This window comes from Bos grunniens, chromosome 11 (assembly GCF_055505025.1).
Source record: "Bos grunniens cultivar Pamir isolate PY7600 chromosome 11, Bosgru_T2T1.0, whole genome shotgun sequence".
Lineage (NCBI taxonomy): Eukaryota > Metazoa > Chordata > Mammalia > Artiodactyla > Bovidae > Bos > Bos grunniens.
Window position 1 is genome coordinate 103,770,160 of NC_141175.1, and position 18,894 is coordinate 103,789,053.

An 18,894-nucleotide genomic window follows, 5' to 3' on the forward strand; every position below is an offset into this window, starting at 1 on the left:
AAGTCATGGAATCTTGACATGGAAAGATTACTGCAGATTATCTGGATGAGCTTAATCTAATCATATGAGCTCCTAAAAGTACAAAAGGAAGATGGAAGGGTGAGTTACAAAGGTGTGAATTAAAAAAAGACTAGGGAAGTTCTAAGCATGAAAGGCACTCAACCTGCCATTGCTGGCTGTGCAGAGAGAGAAAAGAGCCACAACCACAGAACGTGAGCGGCCTTTATAAGCAGAGAACAGGCCTCGACTGGTAGCTAGCAAAGAAATAGGGACCTCAGTCCTCAAACAACTTGAATGAATAAGGAGCCACCTTTAACCCTTGAGTCCCTAGGAAGGACTGGGGCCATGCTGATGCTTTGACTTTGGTGTTTATAAGATTGAGTAGAGACCTGGCTGAGCCCTTTGCTTTCTGACCTAAGGGAACTGTAAGATAATAAATTTGGCTTGTTTTAAGGTCTTATATTTCTTATATTGTGGTAATTTGTTACAGCAGCAATAGAAAACTAAAACATATCGTACTTCCTGCCAAGTGATCAATCTCTGCCTAACCTGAAGTTGTGGTTGTGAGTTCTCCAGTTTCTTTTCTTCCAGAAGCTTTAAGGTCTTGTTCTCTTTTTGAAACACAGTGTTATTATTTCTGTTTGGCTGTGCTGGGTCTCCGTTGCTGTGCGGACTTTTCTCCAGCGCTGTGGAGAGCGCGGGGGGCTACTCTTCAGTTGCGGTGCACGGGCGTCTCACTGAGGGGGCTTCCCTTGCTGCAGAGCGGGGGCTCCAGGCGTGTGGGCTTCCGCAGCTGCAGCTCCTGGCCTCCGAGCACAGGCTCAGTAGCCGTGGTGCATGCGCTTAGCTGCCCCGCCGTATGTGAGATCTTCCTAGACGAGAGACTGAACCCATGCCTCCTGCACTGGCAGGTGGATTCTTCACCGAGCCTCCAGGGAAGCCCCTGTTGTCTTTTTCAATTCTGTTCTACTTCTTCTATGATGTCTGCCTCCACATCAGAGATATGACTGTTCCGCTGTTCTCCGTCCTTTAAGCTATACCCCGCAGAGACCCTGGTCTGGTCTCTCTCGGCCTGCCCTCTCATCATGTGAGGCTAGAACACCTAGGTCTCTCAAAGCCCAGTGATGGCAGGTAGACTGAGATACAGCAAGTGGCCCGAGGCTGGAAAGACTGATGTCAGCTTAAGGGCTGATGGGCCAACTGCCGTGCTCAGAAAATACCTCCCTACGAGTGACGTTCTCTCCTGGCCTTGCCCGTATCCAACCTAAATCTCACCCAAGGTTTAATCCCTAGCTCAGTTCCATGACTTCCATGAAGCTTCCTCTCAGAGGCCCACAGTCACATCTCCTGCTTATCACTTACATAATCCTCTGGCACATTTCCATAGAAACCATTAATCCCTGATGTGTATGCAGTGTCTTTCCAACCAGAGCATCTGTGTCCCAGCTGAATAAATGCTACCGAGGTAAAACACATTTCAGGTGCCTATCATTTGAGCAATTCTATATCCTATGACTTATCCCAAGGAGAGAACCAACAAAACATGCGAAAGACCCAGGCACATGTACATTCACTGTTGGTGTTTACGACGGCAGACTGAAAAGACCGAAGTGTCCAGCAACAGGAGGCTGGTTACAATAAGCACGGCACAGTTACACAGCAGACTCTACGCAGGCATCTGGAACGATGAGGTGGCAGACCCACGCAGACCAAAACGAAAGGACGCCAGTGATGCTCTGCTACGTGGAAACCATATTAAGAACACTAGGGCGATGGAACTTCCCTAGCGGTACGTGGTTGGGACTCCGCCTTCCAACGCAGGGTCAGGGAGCGAAGATTCCCACGCGCCTCACGGCCAAAACACCAAAACACAGAAAACAGAAGGAATTAACAAATTAAAGACTTTCTAAAATGACTTTTAAAAAACAAGAGGATGACAATTCTGTAAATAATTCCATCACCTCCACAACCAGAAATCATTAACAATTTCTGTATAGCACTGTGTGGGTGTAAAAAAATATCTGCAAAAGGATACATACCAAGATGCTGACTGTGGGTCTCTCTGATCGGGCTTTCTTTCCCTCTAACATTTTCTCTAATAAAGGTTTTTAAACGAGTGCTTTTCAGTTTTAAATTCTGTTTTTAAGATAAAATATTTGACCATTCAATTATCTGGCTCCTACTCCTCACCTTCTGTTTTGTGTGTGTATATAGTAAAATTCATTTAACATAAAACTCTCCCTCACCTTTTTAAGCTGTTTCTTCCTCCATATGTCTAATTAATATGACTATATTAGTGCCCTTGACTTGTCAGATTCAGAAATGTCCTGATTTCTAGATTTCTATTATAGGGTGAAGATTTTTATCTCCATTATATCAACTCTCATTCTCTCTCTATAGTCAGGTTAACTCAACGTTTTTGTTACATCCATGTCCTACATTATTAGAGCTGCTGCTGCTAAGTCACTTCAGTCGTGTCCAACTCTGTGCAACCCCATGGACCGCAGCCCAGCAGGCTCCCCCATCCCTGGGATTCTCCAGGCAAGAACACTGGAGTGGGTTGCCATTTCCTTCTCCAATGTATTAAAGTGAAAAGTGAAAGTGAAGTCGCTCAGTCGTGCCCGACTCCTAGCGACCCCATGGACTACAGCCCACCAGGCTCCTCCGTCCATGGGATTTTCCAGGCAAGAGTACTGGAGTGGGGTGCCATTGCCTTCTCCGATTAGAGCTAAGCAAATACTATTCATTAAAGGATTTCTGTGACTTCTCTCCTGTGTTGGGCTGTTTCCTGGATCTTCCTTTTCCTCGGTTTATTCCCTCTTTTGGATCGTTTTATTTACTCATTTCTGGCTGGGCTGGGTCTTCCTTGCTGTGCAGGCTTTTTCTCTGGGTGCGGCGAGTGGGGGCTGCTCTCTAGCTGTGGCGTGCGGGTTTCGCACTTGCAGCGGCTTCTCTTATTGCGGAGCTCGGGCTCTAGGGCACGCGGGCTTCAGCAGTCGTGATGCACAGGCTTAGTTACTCCACAACGCAGGCGTTCTTCCTGGACCAGCGATCGAACCTGTGTCCCCTGCATTGGCAGGAGGACTCTTAACCACAGGACTCCCAGGGAAGCCCAAGTTCTATTGTTTCTAATCTTTTTCTTTTTCATGTTGTGAGCCTTCCAGCAATCTCTTCTTTCATTTTGCTTTATATCACCTTCGAGGAATAATTTGTATGTAAAACACATCCACTTTAAGTGTGGCACTCGGTTCTGATCAGCGCACACACTCCTAGACCCACCACTTCTGTCCAGACAGGGAGCACCTCCATCGCCCCAAAGGGCTCCCTGTGCTCCCTGCCCTCACCTCGCTCCCAGGTAAGCATTAACCTGTGCGCTCTCGCTACAGACTCGTCCTTCTGACTTTCACGAAAATGGAGTTACACAACACCCAGCCTCTTGTTACGGCTTCTTTCACTTTTCACACTTTTCACGGATTCTGAGACGCACCCAGGGGTGTGTCAGGGACTTGGGCCTTCTCTCAGCTGAGCAGCCATCCTCTGTACGCACATAACATAGTTAATCTTCCAGCTGATGGACGCTGTTTCCAGTGCTGGTTATTACAAATAAGACTGCGATCAGCACACGTGCGCCCGTCCTCGTCAGCACAGGCAAACGTACATTCGGTTCTAAAAAGGCGGTCTCAGGAGGCGGCGGGGCATGCTGGCCTAGGCAGGCTCCCCGACAGTAACAGGGTGGCCAGCTGACTGCTTTGGTTGGGTTCCAAAGGCCAGCATTTCTGCATCTCTGTGGAGGACTGAGTTTACTTTCACCAGAGAGAGCCTCCAGCCTTGAGGAGTAGCCAGGCAGAATTAGGATGGGAAGGAGGGTGGGGACGGCGAGGTGGGCACGCCTCACTCAGCAGCCTTTCAGGGACAGGACAAGGAGAGGAATACCAGTGAGTGTTGGGCCCTGGAGAAGAAGCTCCTGAGGGTGAGCCCACAGTGAGCCATGCTGCCCGACTCCAGGCACGCTCTCACTGAGGCTCAAGAGCGAGGAGCACGAGGGCGTCAGTGCCTCTGCTCGTGGAGCAAGGATCTGAGCGCCAGAGAGCAACACCGCAGGGAGAGCAACGTGGCCCTGAGCCCCATGTCCTCACCCCTCCTGCCTCTCCCCAGCGAGGCTGACTTTGCATCTCTGGGGCCCCCTCCTGCCCGCTTCCCACCACCAGCCTGGACGGAGCACATGTGGAGGAGACGGGCATCCCATGCCAGGCAGCTGAGGTCCCCTCCCACGTGCAGGAGGCTCCCACCGGCCTCTCGGCCTCCGCTTCTCAGAAGCACTTCCACAGCCGTGGTGGCAGTGCCAAGGTCTCTGGACAAACTCCTGCCAGTTGCGGTGCTTTTGTCTCGGGTTTTAAGCTGCATGTATATTAACACAAAAAATTACAGACACCTACCTAAGCTGAATTCTAAAATGGGCTCATCTGGATCTTGTACGTTTCCTGGATAAAAGAGAAATGACAAAAAAATCAGCCTTAATCAACTTTTCCCTGCTTTCCGATTCGATGCAAAAAGCCCAGTCACCAGTGGCGACACAGTATCCATACATCAAACCAGCAAGCTCTACATTTTGAACTTACAGTGATGTACTGATATGTCAATTACTCCTCAATAAAATGGGATGGGGGGGGGGGGAACCCAACACTCTGCCTTCTCCCAAACTGTTACATGAGATGATTTGAGATTCCTAAGAAGTTGCGGACCCCGAGACTAAACCCCTCCCCCTGGGCCTGCACATCCACAATGCAAAGGGCTTTTACTATGGTCTGGGCACCGGTCACACAGGCACTGTGGACACTCCCGCATTACCTACTGGCCAGTGAGCCCTGGAGGTGCCCACGCAACCTGGAAAACCCTGGCAGGCAGGTTCCAGGGGATGCAAGTCCCAGGAAGAGGGCTGACTTTCCCTATTCCAGTTCAAATGGGGCTGCCCGGCCCCGCACCCCCTGGCACTGCCACCGCGAGGGCCCACAGGCAGCCTGCTGAGGCTCACCTGCCAGAGAGAGGCCCAGCATGTCGCCTGCCACATCGATGGTGGAAGCCCGCTGCATCGCACGGGCCCTGGCACCATGGCGAGGGCTGTGCTCTCTTGCTGTCATGATGTCATTGGTGAGGATGACTTCCCGTTCCTGGGTCAGAGCACGCCTGAGTTTCCAGAAGCCCCGTCACCACGCCCTCGTCCCCTAAGGCGGCAGCTGTCCTGAGAAACAGGAACAAACACTGGTTTAAACAAACACACAAACTCAAAATACGGGGATGGGATGGTAACAGAGAGACACTGTGGCCTCATGAAGAGAGCACGTGACCTACACGGGCAAGATTCGGTGAAGCCAGGGTCCCCGGCAGGTGAGGAGGGGAGAGTCTGACGATCCAGGTCCTGTCTAATCACCTCCCCCTCTCCTCTCACCCACAGGACTCCATAAAGAGAGCAGGGTCTCTTCCACAGAGAAGTACCACATTAAATGATGGCTCAACATAATCATAAACTATGGCTGGGGTCGGCTTTATTATGATTTCCCATTGACGAATCTCGGAGGAGCTTTAAAATGATAAATCAGCTCATTACCATCTCTCTCCCGAAGGATAAGAGGTGTGGGAAGAGAGAGGTCTGCCGCACACTGGCCAAAATAGGACAACAGAAGCTGGGGACCGAAGGCACGTCTCCAGCCTTGGTCTCTGCCCCTCAGGGCCACAGGAATCCCATGTATGTCACTCGGGCTTTCTTTCCCATAAGGCACGACCATCTGCACCTCAGTGGACGGTGCTGTGCTTCGGGCACGGGGTTTCTGGGCAAGGAGCCACCACAGGCTGAGCCGCCCAGATGCTCCGGCCAGCATGGAGCTCACGCGTTGCTCTAGGAAGCAGCGCACTCGGCGAGGAATGGGTTTCAGATTCTTCCAACCCTTTATGCCACCATTCCTGCTGTCTCTAGCAGGAACCAACCTTCAGAAGCTCAAATAATTAGACCAGGCAATAAGGCTGGTTTACAATATCCCCTCAGAGAGTGGAAGAAGACAGCAGAGGAGGAAGTCAGGGAGACCTCCTGCCTCTCCACAAATACATCAATAGCTCATCAAAGTATGGACCAGCTCCTACAGAGCAGCTTCTAAACAACAGCAGAAGACTCCAGGCCTCAAAAAAGAAATCAAACCAAAATTGTAAAGCAACCATCAATTAAAACTAAATAAATATGATTTTTAAAAAATCCCCTCAAAGGTCCCCATATATCTAGACACCCCGTGTTCTCCAAGGGTGTCAACACCTTTGCATCTGAAGGGCCTGAGCTCCCGCTCCTGGGTTAATTCACCCAGCAACTTACTGGACATGTTTGTCCTTGGGCCAGTAGAGACACGTGGCATCTCTTCACAGAAGCACATCCAAGTCCATCATCTAGAAATAGAAAAGTATAAATTAACAAGCTGAGCAGACATGAAGTGCTCGGGAATGCTTATTACAACGTGTATGTTATTATTTTCATGCCTAAAAACGGGGGGAAGCCCAGCGCTACTATACGCTCCTTTGTGCCCCATACACCAATCTAAACTTTTAACTCAAAAACAGATGTTTTGCTCAAACCCCCAAAGAATGAGAAACAGTGCTCATTCCTATCCCCGCTCCTGTGGTGATCAGGGGGAGGGCCTGCTGGGGAGCTGGGATGTGGCTCAGGGAAAGGAGCAGATAAGAGGCTGAGCCCAGGCTTCCTGCCACAAACGTCAGGCTCTGGGATGAGCTGGGCACCTCGGAGGCTCTGCTTTCTGGTGACTAAGACGAGGGGGGCTGGACCCACCTCTCAGGGCGACAGTGAGAAACTCACGTGTGAGGACAGCAGTGGGCACTGAAAACGCGGCTCCCAGCCCAGCGCGGCTGCCGGCCCTGCGAGCCTGCCCCAGAGCACAGCACTCGGCCCCGGCGCAGCGCAGCACCACCAGGGCTGCAGGGCAGACCTCGGCGGCCAGTGTGAGCATCTGAAACTGCAAACCCCCTCCCCTGCAGGGTGTGTTCCTTCCCCTCCTCCCGCGGGGCACCCAGGGACCTTGGGCCTGGGCACGTCAGAGAAGGGCAGTGGCCTGGCTGGGGACACCCCACAGAGGTCACCAAGGGGGAGACTAGACAGTGCGCCGACATCAAAAGGCATCAAGTCAAAAATACGCTGTGACAATGAAACAGATGGAGAAAGAACCTGCAGCACTAAGACCTGTATCTTACCATAACACTTACACAAATCGACCAAAAAAAAAAAACTCACTAAAAATACAAGTGGCAAAAGGTATGAATTCATAAAAGAGGGATACTCACAGAAAATATTTTGGAAAAGTGACCAAACTCAATCATAATAATGAAAGAATGCTAAGTACGCCTAGAGTTATCTAAAGTAGGCTCCTTAAAGAGGTTTTGCTTCTTCTCCTAATGAGAATATGCTTTGCTCACTGACCTAGGGGAAACTCAACAGAGTTCTCCTGTACTACTGATAACATTCTGGAAAGGTCTGAATACTCTAGAAAGCAATCTGACATTATTTATCAAAATCTGTAAACAATACAAAATTCTCACCAAGGGTCCAGAGATGCCTATCGTTTGTAATGATAAATACAGGAAGCAATCTAAATGCCCAGCTACAGGTAAGTCCATTTCGGAACATCTGTGAGACACACCACTATCTGGCTGCTAAAATGATTATAATAAAGGCAACATACACACAAAAGTTCTTCAACCTCATTAGTCATCAGGAAAACACTAACCGTAACCATGAGATACCTCTGTGCACCCACCAGACAGCTAAACTGGAACAGACAGGCAGTACCAAGTGCTGACAAGGATGTGGAATAAGTGGGGCCCTGACACACTGCTGGTGGAGTGTAAGATGGTACAGCCGTACTGGGAAGCCCGCGGTATCTACCCACACTGAACACATATAACTCAGAGTGCAACTGCTCACAGAAACGCACACTTAGGTTCACCAAAAAGTGTGTAAAGAACACTGGAAGCAGTAACATTTATAATATTCAAAACCCAGAGGGACTTCCCCGGGGTGCAGTGGTTAAGAATCCACCTGCCACTGCAGAGGATGCGGGTTCGATCCCTGGTCCGGGAAGATTCCACATGCCTCGGGGCAACTAAGCCTGTGCACAGCTAGAATCCTCGTGACGCAATGAAGATCCCACATGTCACAACTGAGACCTGACACAAATAAATTAATCAAAAGTAAAGAACATGGATGTTTCTATATTCAGAAAAAAAAAAAAACAAAACAGAAACAATCCAAGGGTCCATCAACAGCAGAACAGACAAACAACACGAACGACCCTAAGGAACAACGTCAAGGGGGAAAGCCAGACCCTCGAGAGCACGCTCGAGGCAACGCCATCGCTGTGAAGTTCGAGCGCTGGGAGGCGAGCGTGTGGTGTGGGAGGTCAGGACAGTGGTGTTAGTGTCTCTGAGGGGCAGACCTGGCCGGGGAGCGCGTGAGAGGCTGGGGGCAGGGGTGCCCTCTGGAGTGTTCCGTCTCCTGCTGATGGTTCTTTGAGTGGATTTACTGTGGGAAAAATTCACTGTGCTGTTTGTGAATGGTCTTTACACCCAATAAAAAGGCTGATCCTTTTAATGATTGTAATAAAAACAACAGCATGGAAAAGTGGTCATGTCAGCTCTGCACCTTGTGTGTTTTTAATGGGATGTTCTACCTGTGCTCTGGCTAAAGACATTTAAAAAGAAGGGCCCAGACGCCCAGAGCTGTCAGGGACCACATCTTAACGATGGCCATGTCTGGGGGCGTGCCAGAAGCATTTTCTTTCTCAGCTTACTGCCACGCTCCTGAATCACTGAGAACCGCACCTCGCACTGGCCAGAGGCAGGGGGGGCACCCAGAAATCCCCTTACTTGCCCGGCTGCCTGCGCAGCGCGCTACCCGCGTCATCCCCTTCATCGTCGGGACAGGGGAGACAGGCCACCCGCACCACACCTGCACCCCGATGGCCTGTCTCCCCAGGAAGGTTCCTCAACCAGCCCAGCCCCGCCTCTTGCAGGGTGCCCAGCCACCCCCCGCTCCCGCCCCATCCCCTGGACGGTGGCGGATACCAGAGGCCCTGTGAGACTCTGGGGATAGCTTAAAGAGGAACATCTCCAGGCTAATTTTACACTTGACAGAGTGAACAGATCAGAGAAGCTTTTAGGTCAAAAGGATCTCGGAAGCCGCTTCATGGTTTTGGGGAGGCATCTAATTAAGACCGGCAATTTAAGTCGAGACCCAGAACACGAAGCTAATTTGCACAGCTGAACTCGACTTCCCTTATTAGTCTCATTAATTTAAGTTAATTCACCTAGGATTCTGATATTCCCAAGGTCCCTGGTTTCCTCCTAGCCCCATTTGAAGACTGGTGCTCATTAGCGAGAAAAAGTGACATTTAAAGAGGACAGCAAGGGCGGGGAATTGTCTAGAAGGACATGAATTTTTAGGAAAGAAGCAAGAACTTCTGAAACTATCTGCCTTGGCTCCTCACTGTGAGAGATGTGTAACCTCCTCCATCCAACGTCCCTTCCACTGCTGGGGGCAGGGAGACGTGGCCAAGGACGGGGAGGACCCATGGCTCACACAGCTTTGCTTCTGGAGGAGCTGGTCTTGGGAAGGCCTCCCTGCCCCCCTTCCATAGAACAAGGCCTGGGAAGGGTCTGGAGGCCCCTCTGGCTCAGGAATCTCTGCTGAGCAGGAGCTGAGGGGGAGGATGGCCCTACGGGCATCTGTCAGAACACTGGGAAGGGGAGGGTCTTCTCAAAATCATCTTAAAAATGTAGGAGTTGCATGGATTCAGTCAGAGAAACCCAGGCAGGGTGACTTCCTCAAGGTCACATGGAGGGTAAAGGGTGAATGACCAGCCTCAACCCAAAGCAAGAAGCCCCGAGGCCACCTGGGGCCCTCCTCTCCCATCCCAACCCTCTGCACTCTATGGCTGGCACCATGGCAGCGAAGCTCCCTGGTGCCGCGCTCTCCAAGAGCAAAGGTCACGGAAGGCCTGAGGAGGAGGCTGGCTCAGGAATCAGAAAGAGGAGGCGCTCTCTCTCACATCCCCATCCAGGATGGCCAGTCACTGATGGATGAGGCATCACATAGCTCACAGGCAGGGAAATTACTGCTTATAACCCAAGAAGGGACAGCTGCCCCTTCCATATGAAGCCTCCCCTGCAGCCAACAGCCTGTCCGCAGCAGAGCAGGACCCTGTGGGCCCCTCCCGGGTGAAAGCCCTTCCCGTGTCCCCTGTCTCTTGGTTGTAGGAAAATAGGCTTCATTCAGCTTCCATGACCCTCCCTGAGTTCCAAAGGACAGATTCAAAAATTGCTCATCAGAGAGGGGATACAAAAAACAGGGCAGAGCAGTCAGGAAGCAACAGTGCAGCCTTGGGGCAGGTCCTGACCCCCTCAAGGAACATCTATAACAAAATGTTTGCGTTCTTCTGTAGAAACTAGGGCCCCCACCCGAGGGGAGGACTTCAGGCTGAGCACCAGATTCCTGGAGCACTGCCCCAACATCTCACCATCAGCCAATCAGAAGAAAGTCTGCACACAGTGGAAGATGATGAACGACCTCCTCCCCACCCCAACGACTCTCGCTTTAAAGACGATCACAGTCAAGCAGAAACTTTGCAGTTAGGGCTTCCCTGGTGGCTCAGCTGGTAAAGAATCCGCCTGCAATGTGGGAGACCTGGGTTTGATCCCTGGGTTGGGAAGATCCCCTGAAGAAGGAAAAGGCTACCCACTCCAGTATTCTGGCCTGGAGAATTCTGTATATAGTCCATGTACTATAGGACTGTATAGTCCATGAGATCGCAAAGAGTCGGACATGTCTGAGCGACTTTCACTTCACTTTCACTATGAACATGAGTTTGCCATCTCTCCCCAGGTTCCTAGCCTGCTAAATAAAGCAGCCTTTCCATTCCTACTGGCACTTGTCTCTCAAGTACTGGCTTTCGGGCATCAAGCAGCTGAACCTGGTGACGCTTCCTCACAGAGGCTCCCTAATCCACCAGCCAGTCTGCACATCGGGATGATCCACTTCCTGTGTGATGGTGGGATGACCAGCCGGGCACCTGTGTCCTGCGAAGGCCAGACCTCAAGTCATTGCTTCCTCCATATCCTCCTGGGTGCGGAGTTCAAGCCTAAACACAGACCAGGGGTCTAACAAGCACCTACTAAGAAAACATCAAGGCCCATGATGACCTCACCTACCCGGCAGGTCCCTCCAGCCCCTTCGCAGGGGCAGAGAAAGCCGAATGACCCATGCAGAAGGGACACGCACCAGCTCAGATGCAGATGGTGAAGTGGTCATGGGATCCTCACATCCCTGGACTCCCGGCTGCACACAGGAGCCTGGTGGGCAGCTCTACACACAGGGAAGGTGGAGTCACTGGATGGAAGGAACTAGGCCCCCGTGACTGCGGAGCAGGAGCAGAGCTGCCCCCGCCCCACCCTGAGCCTCACCCGAGGAAGAACCCTTAACACACAGGCAGTCTCCTGCACTGCAGGCAGTTTCTTTACCTACTGAGCCAGCTGGGAAGCAAAGCCAAATATACCTCCTTCCCACAAAAGGCCAGGAACGCTGCCTGAGGCAAAGGCTCAGGGAGTATCTGGGCAGGTAAGGCCGGAGGGCCCAGGGACAGAGACCAGAGCGGAGGGCTCCAAGCAGGCACACAGGCAAGCCTGAGGCTCGGCACCCTGTGCTCTGGCCTCGACTCCACCAGTCCCAGACACTCTGGTCCACAGGGCCCTCAACACCGGCCCTTCCAGGACCTGGAAGCTTGGGCCAACCAGCAGAGGCCCAGAGCTGGGCCGTGCACCCAGGCACCTGCTCGCTTACTGCTGCTTCAGACCGCTGCTCCTGCGAGAATGACAGAGCTTCTCCCAGCCTCAGTTTCACCATCTGTAAAGCAGGAGTAACAGCACCGAGGGATGCCCCGAGGAGCAGCACCTGTGTAAAGAAACCCGTGACAGCCCACAGAGCCTCCACCTGACGCGTGCATTCCTCCCCCAGGCCTTTTCTAATCTTCCACACGTCTGCCCTGCACTCGCCCTGGGGCCTCTACGAGCCAAAAAGGCCTTCCCTCCAGCTGAGTCTCAACTCCCAGCCTCCCTGGGTTCTCCAGCCACAGCTCTGCCTCCAGGTCCATGACACTCTGCTGTGCTTCAGCTCAGAATGATCATAGTTTCGAACAATATCACACAAATTCAGGCCTAACAGCTGCTGTTGGGAAGGAATTGGTGAACAGAGGTCCGTTCTTGGAGGTGGTGGGGCTTGGCAGGGGAGGCCAGGCTCTGCTGTCAGACCTGGTCAGCCACTGGGAGCCATGGCACCTCCATGAGCCACCTTCCTGTAAGATGAGGATATGCCTGCTAGCGGGAGGAATCCACACCCCTGTCCCCTATCAGAGGGGAGGATGGAAGGAGACCCCACCCCAGCCCTAGGACTGGACAGCCTGGGATCCTATTCAAGGGATCTGTGGGGTCCCTCTGTGCTGGAGAAAGCCTGTAGGGAGACCGCCTCTTCCTTCCCCTTCGGAGCAGGGACCCAGATCTCTCCTACTTTCTGCTCCAGCCCCTGTGCGGAGTGGGGGAGGTGGGAGGGGGTAGGCTCAGGCTTTGGACTGGGACCCTAAGAACAAGGCTGAGCACATGAGTGAGTTTCAAAACAGCAGTTTGGGGTTGCTGGTACTTAAATGCTGGAAAGTGATGTGTCTCAGAAAAGCAAGCACAGGGAAACAAGAGATGTGCTGCAGTTGGTGTACATTCTCACCTGCAGACCCAAACAAGCCGACCCAGGGCCCATGGGGCCTGCGCTCACTCAGCAGGGAACAGTCCATCTGTCCCCTCCTGCGTCCACCCATTTGCCCAAGGCCTGCTCGCTGACAATGACACTGAACAGACAGCGTGGCAGTAAATTCACCCGATTTAATCAACGAACCTGCCTTGTTCGTTCAATGAACACGGCGGCTGACAGGATTCAGTGCCGTAACCTAGATTCAAATGCACATCTCTGGACTCCAGTGGGAAGACTGAGGCTCTGGGTGGGCTGTGGATATTCCTCTAAATCAGGGGTCCCCAGCATCAGGGGTCTGATGCCTGATGATCTGTGGTGGAGCTGATGTAGTAACAACAGAAATAAGGTGCACAGTAAATGGAGCACACTTGAATCATCACAGAACCATCCCCCACCCCACACTGTTCCACAGAAAGAGTGTCTTCCATGGGCCGATCCCTGGTGCCTGCCGCTCTGAAGGACTGGGTGTGTGGGTGTGTGTGGGTGTGGGGGGGAGTGCCCTGAGCAGGACAAGCCCAGGCCCTTCAAGTCCCTGCTCCCCACCCCGCATCACCTGGCCCCTCAATCCTCCCACCCCGGTCAGCATGGCTCCATCCTTCCAGCAGCTCCAGCCAAGACACAGATCAGTGTGGGCGCCTGGCTGCCTCTTTCTCTCAAGCCTACACCCCACCCATCAGTGACTCGTGCCAGCAGCACCCTCCCCAGAGGTCCAGACGTCAGCCCACCTCAGCACGTCTGGCCCCTGCAGCCCTTCTGTCCCCACGAGCACTGTGGCCCCTCCCACCCTCTGGCTGTGGCCTGTGGCCTCCTGGCTCTAGACGTCCTGGTCAGCTGTCCTCTGTGAGGCAGCTCTTTCTTGGGTAACAGGGCAGCTCCCTCACCTCCTGTGAGTCCTCCCTAAAAACCAGCTCCTGCAGGGAGCCTCAGGGACAGCCCGCTTTAAGAGTGCAGCTCAGCCCCAGTGACTCACCTGCAAACCACAAACCTCCAAGGGACTTTCTGCAGGAACTTATCTGCAACTAAGTTGCTGTGAATAAAGGGCTGACGAGCGCTATGCTGAGCACCGCAGGCCTGGGTGCTCACATCTAGATGGGAGAGGAGACACGGTTTCACAATAAGCCCATGGCACGTGGGGGCACCTCAGGGGCCAGGTCTCGGGGACCCAGAGATGAAGAGGAGGCGCCCTCAGAAAACGTACCACAGAGAACACGAGTGGTGGACAATCTGAGGGCCACGCTGGTGGGACGTCTCCCAAGACCTTCCCTGGCTGGTTCCCCCAGTTCCAGCAGGGGCACCCCGGGTGCTGAATGCAGGGATGAGCTGACCCCGTGTCCTTCACATCACTCCCCTCACCCCCACGCCCCAGGCTCCATCTGCCGCCCGATTTTACATCAGCTCCCCAGGACACTGTGGACAAAGCGCGGCTCTGAGCACACAGGCCATCATGAGAGCCGCGGTCAGTGCTGGGGACTCTCCCACAAGGTCCCGACTGCAATCAGCCTCACAGCCTGCTCCTCTGTCATCTGGGCCACTCGAAGCCCTCACATAATTAAATGAAAGTCTATCTCTGTGCTGGACTCTCGGCAAGACCACAGAAATCCCCAAATACATGTGTTTGGGATGGAAGAAACCATCCAGTATTTATTGATTCCCACTGTCTGTGAAGACATGCGTCTCCCAGAGGATCAGAGAGGAGAGGACCAGGGCTTCCCTGGGACCCGGGGCTCAGCTTGTCTGCAGCCAATGAAGGAAGGTGTCATCACAGACCCAAGGCCCCACCCCCAGGCACTCACTCAAAGGTGGGTTCTAGACGCAGCCGGCAGGGAACTCTGGCTCCCAGCGCTGGACTGTCCTGTTCTCTGCCTGAGACACTTTCTCTTCTTTTTCCACCCAAACCCAAGGCTGCAGGGCCTGGCCTGTGCCTGTCTCTGCCTCCCCCCGCCCAGAACTGGCCACCTGGAGGCTGGGGCTGACTCCCTCCAGCCACCGCGGCGGAAGCCCCTCCCCACCCCGACCCTGTTCCTGTGCTCCTCCCTTGTGGGAGAGGTCTGTGCTCTCAGTGAAGAGAGCGGCCAACACGGGTGTGGCCGCAGCTGCTCAGGGCTCCTGGGGCCAGAGTGCACAGAGCGGGTGCCCTCCCAGGGCGGTGGCCCACACCCCAGCTGCAGCAGCACCCTCTGCTCGCTGACTCGTCCTAGGGGGCTCAGTGACAGGGCTCCTAGCCCGGCCAGAAAACCACACTTGACAGACAGGACCTTGTGCTGCAAGCTGGAGAATCCCATGCTGGTGGATTTAAGCAGAAAAGTTGCATCTTCATAAAGGTCTGGGCTGACTTACAAAACCTGGGCAGGAAAATGGCTGAGCCGGCCCGTGGAGCCCTCGTCGGCAGCAGGGACAGCTCTGCTCGGCGCTCTCCTCCCCACCTTTCCCCTCCACGCTGTCCGCCCCCGCTGCCGACGGCCCTGCGCACATGGTGTGGCCGACAGTCCCCACTTGTTTTTAATTCATCGTTAATTGGAGGATAACTGCTTTACAATATTGTGTTGGTTTCTGCCATACGTCAACTTGAATCAGCCACAGGTATATACATGTCCCCCCTCCCTCTGACAGCCCCCACTTTCAACACTCTGGCTGCAGCCACCAAAGAGGTCAAACGCAAGGATCCTCCCCGAGCCCCCACCCCAGCTCTCTCCCAGGGCAGGTGCCCCCTGGCTGGAGGGGACACACTGTAGCACAGGTGCTGCCCTGACACCTGAGCCTGTGGGGCGAGTGCCCACCCAGAGGCGGGAGGTGGGGCCGGACCAAATGGTCTCAAGTCACAGCCGAACAGAGAGCCCCTACGGCAAGTGCTTCTTAACCTTCAAAGAGAAAAGTCAAAGAACTCGCAGTGGTCATTGCCTTTCACATTATTTTAAATGGACAACATAAATATGAATTAGGTATAAACGCTTTTCTTGGAACTCTTAAACTAAAGCTAAAAGGGATCTACAAATTAACAACAAACAGAACCCCAGCACAAATGAACTCAAGTGCAGCTTAATTTAACATGATAGGTGCGGCTTCTATACAGAAGCCATCACCCAGACGTGACCTTAAGTGACTCCAGAAGGACTATCCTGCCATACCTTCCACCCCATCCTTGCCTGGCCTGAGGCCTGGAAGCCTGCAATGGCTACTGAGATTTTCCCAGCAGCTGGCTGGTAACAGGTACAGCGGCCCGCAGCCACGGTCCCCCAAAAGGAAGCTGTCAAGCTGGGCAGAGGGTGGGGATGGGGCCACACCCCTGGACTGTGAGTGGGGATCCAGGGACGGCAGAGCACCCCAACACATTGTTTCGCTCTCTTACATGAGATCAAGAAAGCTGCAGAGAAAGGTGCAACATGCGGCTTGGGGGCTTCTGTGTAAGAACGGGTGCCCAGCACCACCCTTGGGGCCCCGTAGTGGGCGCAAGCACTGCGGCCGTGTAACAGGGCAGCCGACTGTCTGTCCCACCCGCCACTCCCGAGTTAGGCTCTCCCTAGACTTGCTATCTGCTGCCTGATTCTCACAAAAGGCCAAGCTTCTCGTAACATTTTCAACACGTGCAAGGAGTTCGAGAGAGGAGACGACCACAACCTGCCAGCCCAGAGTGCACCCCGCCCCCCACCGGCTGCTCACCGCCTCACCTGGTCTCCATGGAAAGAAAACCTTCTCAGGTAGAAAACGCCTGCCCAGGTGGCCATGCTCGCTGCCTGGCAGCGTATGACAGACAGGACCCAGGCTCACGGGGCCAGAGGGCTTGTCCAAGGTCATGAGCTACAGAGGGAAGTCAAGACCAGAAGGTGGGTCTTTCTAGTCCAGTCTCTCTCCCAAAACTAACACAGGGCACCAGGACCAGTAATTTAAGCGACAGACAAACGCTAATAAAAGGCATAAGCTTGTCCACTTGCAGAGGTGCTCGGTCTTTAAGCTCTTTCCCAAGTTATCGTTTTTGTCTTACAATGTTTATTTGGAACATTATTTTCTTTACTCCATCCCTTTTCAGGACCTCCTCTGAAGGAAATAGTTCAGATTCAAGACATGCTAAACAGAATTTCCTTCTCTGTCACCAGCCACATTCTTTACAAGTGTCTTCTCTGGGTAACCAGTCCTGAGCCCGTGTCCGGCTTTTGGTCAGCACCACAGACACGAGCGATGGAACGGGTCTTCTTAGAGGACACAAGAGAGAACTCTGGGATGAGAACAGTGTCTTTTATTGGGGGGGGGGCATAATTTCATGTTTGCGCTCCTTTTCCTAAGCGGAGATTAAGCTTCTTGACAAAAATAACCTATTTTTGTCAAAATATTTCAAAATAAATTACTTTAAAAACCACAAAGTGAGCAGGATGAACGGACAAAACAAGCCAACAATACTGATACTGAAATTTAAAAAAATATATATATATGTGTGTGTGTATACATACATATACGTACATATACATAAAATGTTGCACATTTCTGATGGTGGAGACCGGGTTTGTAGAATACCATAAAGTCATGTTACATTTCAGTGGGAAAGAAGGATGAAAAATACACTGACCCCAAGTCAGCAAGTCATCACTCCAGACCTATTTTGGTGCTGACACATTAACGTAATTAGCAAGGGGTCCTCTGCTCTTTGCTTGACTACTGTGGTTTCCTCCTCTGCACTGCCTCCAACAGGTTTGATTCGTTCACTATAGAATGTCCCGGTTTAGTCAGTGAAGAATGTGCCGAGGAGCTTGGGAAATAGTCACTGAGCTGTCCCCAGCTCACACTGGTGGTACACACTCCACAATTCAAGAATAATACACATTCCTCCCCCTCCTTACAAAATGCCCACAACGTCCTTCAAGTTTTTCCAAGGAACATGAACCAGCGTGTCACTCAGGCAGTGGCCTGACACAGGGAAGTAGCAGACCCTACGTGGAGACACACAGGTCTTGACCAGCGTTAACCCACCCAGGGACACTACTGTCTTGAAGACCCGCCTGTATTTTTCACAAACCTAATGCCAAGTGCACTCCCAGCAGAGAAGCCGGACGCCCCCACCAGGCCCGACCCAGTGGAGCCGCACCTGCTGGTGAGTGAGCAAGCAGAAGCCAGGCTTTGGTTCCATTCACTAGAAGACAAGTTGTTAGTGCAGGACTTCAGCTTCCCAAACTCCATTCTAGTGGAGCTCTGGGAAAACATAGGCAGGTCCAGCTCCCAGAGCTGACCCATCAGAAGGCCTCAGGCTCTCCCCAGGTTCTGGGGTTTCTGCGCTGGCCTCAGTCCACACAGCGCTTCTGATCTGCCACACGCACGGGCAGCCCACCGTGGGCTCCTGCTGGGCCCCGCACTCCAGCACCTTCTGCAGGACGCTGTGCGGGCCTGACAAGGCACGGCAGGTCCACGCCACTGTCATCCACGTTACCTTCTGGAGGACCACAGCCAAAGCGGGCCTGACCGTAACTGGAAAGTTCCATGTGCTTCAGATGACATGGGCAGGGTGGGTTCAGTTCATTGCTTATTTTTTCAGTTTATTTTTATAATCACTAGGAGAGTTTGTTTTCTAAGCCAGAAGCGTCAAAGTTGGCCTTCTATTCATGAGAGAATATAAAACTTTCTGAGCAGGAACATTATTCCATAAAGGGCTAGAAATGCGAAGCATCACCACAGATCAATGAAATGCCGGGAAGACAGTTATTTCTGGAACAAGGCAGTGAGCCAGGAGACTGGGATGGCCGGCCAGCCCCAGGCCTTCCAGTGGGCAGCACCCAACCAGGCCAAGCTCAACTTCTGCACCAAAAAACCCAAATGGGAGGGAGACGTCCCGGGCGACACGCTGTGGGATGCCCCGCAGGGCACTCGTCCTTCGAGCTTTACCACGTGTGGGTCTGCTGGGGGTGTACCGGCTGCTCCTCCAGCTGCTACCATGGACACTACCCGGTGGAGAACACAGCAAACTCCGACAGGACTTCAGGGCCCCGGGTTCACACAGGGAATACAGGGCAGGCTCCTCTATGCCAGGTGACCTCTCCAGCTTCAGCTGCTCGGCTGTGTTACTCGGCTGT

At 52.9% G+C, this 18,894-nt stretch overlaps 1 protein-coding gene across 32 annotated transcripts in view; it reads right to left on the minus strand.

The window, feature by feature from the left end:
* INPP4A (inositol polyphosphate-4-phosphatase type I A) overlaps nt 1-18,894 on the minus strand; it is a 118,924-nt gene that overhangs the window by 47,094 nt on the left and 52,936 nt on the right. For 28 of the 32 annotated variants that reach the window (XM_086328062.1, XM_086328060.1, XM_086328053.1 and 25 more), the window contains exons 2-4: nt 6,359-6,429; nt 5,033-5,239; nt 4,437-4,481 (exon numbers count right to left, since the gene is read on the minus strand). In XM_086328062.1, the coding sequence (XP_086184188.1) occupies nt 4,437-4,481; nt 5,033-5,138 (151 nt within the window). In that variant the 5' untranslated portion in view covers nt 5,139-5,239; nt 6,359-6,429. Of the gene's footprint in view, nt 1-549; nt 676-4,436; nt 4,482-5,032; nt 5,240-6,358; nt 6,430-11,326; nt 11,406-11,817; nt 11,996-13,811; nt 13,927-18,894 lie in introns of those variants that run through there. The other 4 variants (XM_086328031.1, XM_086328033.1, XM_086328032.1 and 1 more) reach the window with 4 other exon arrangements.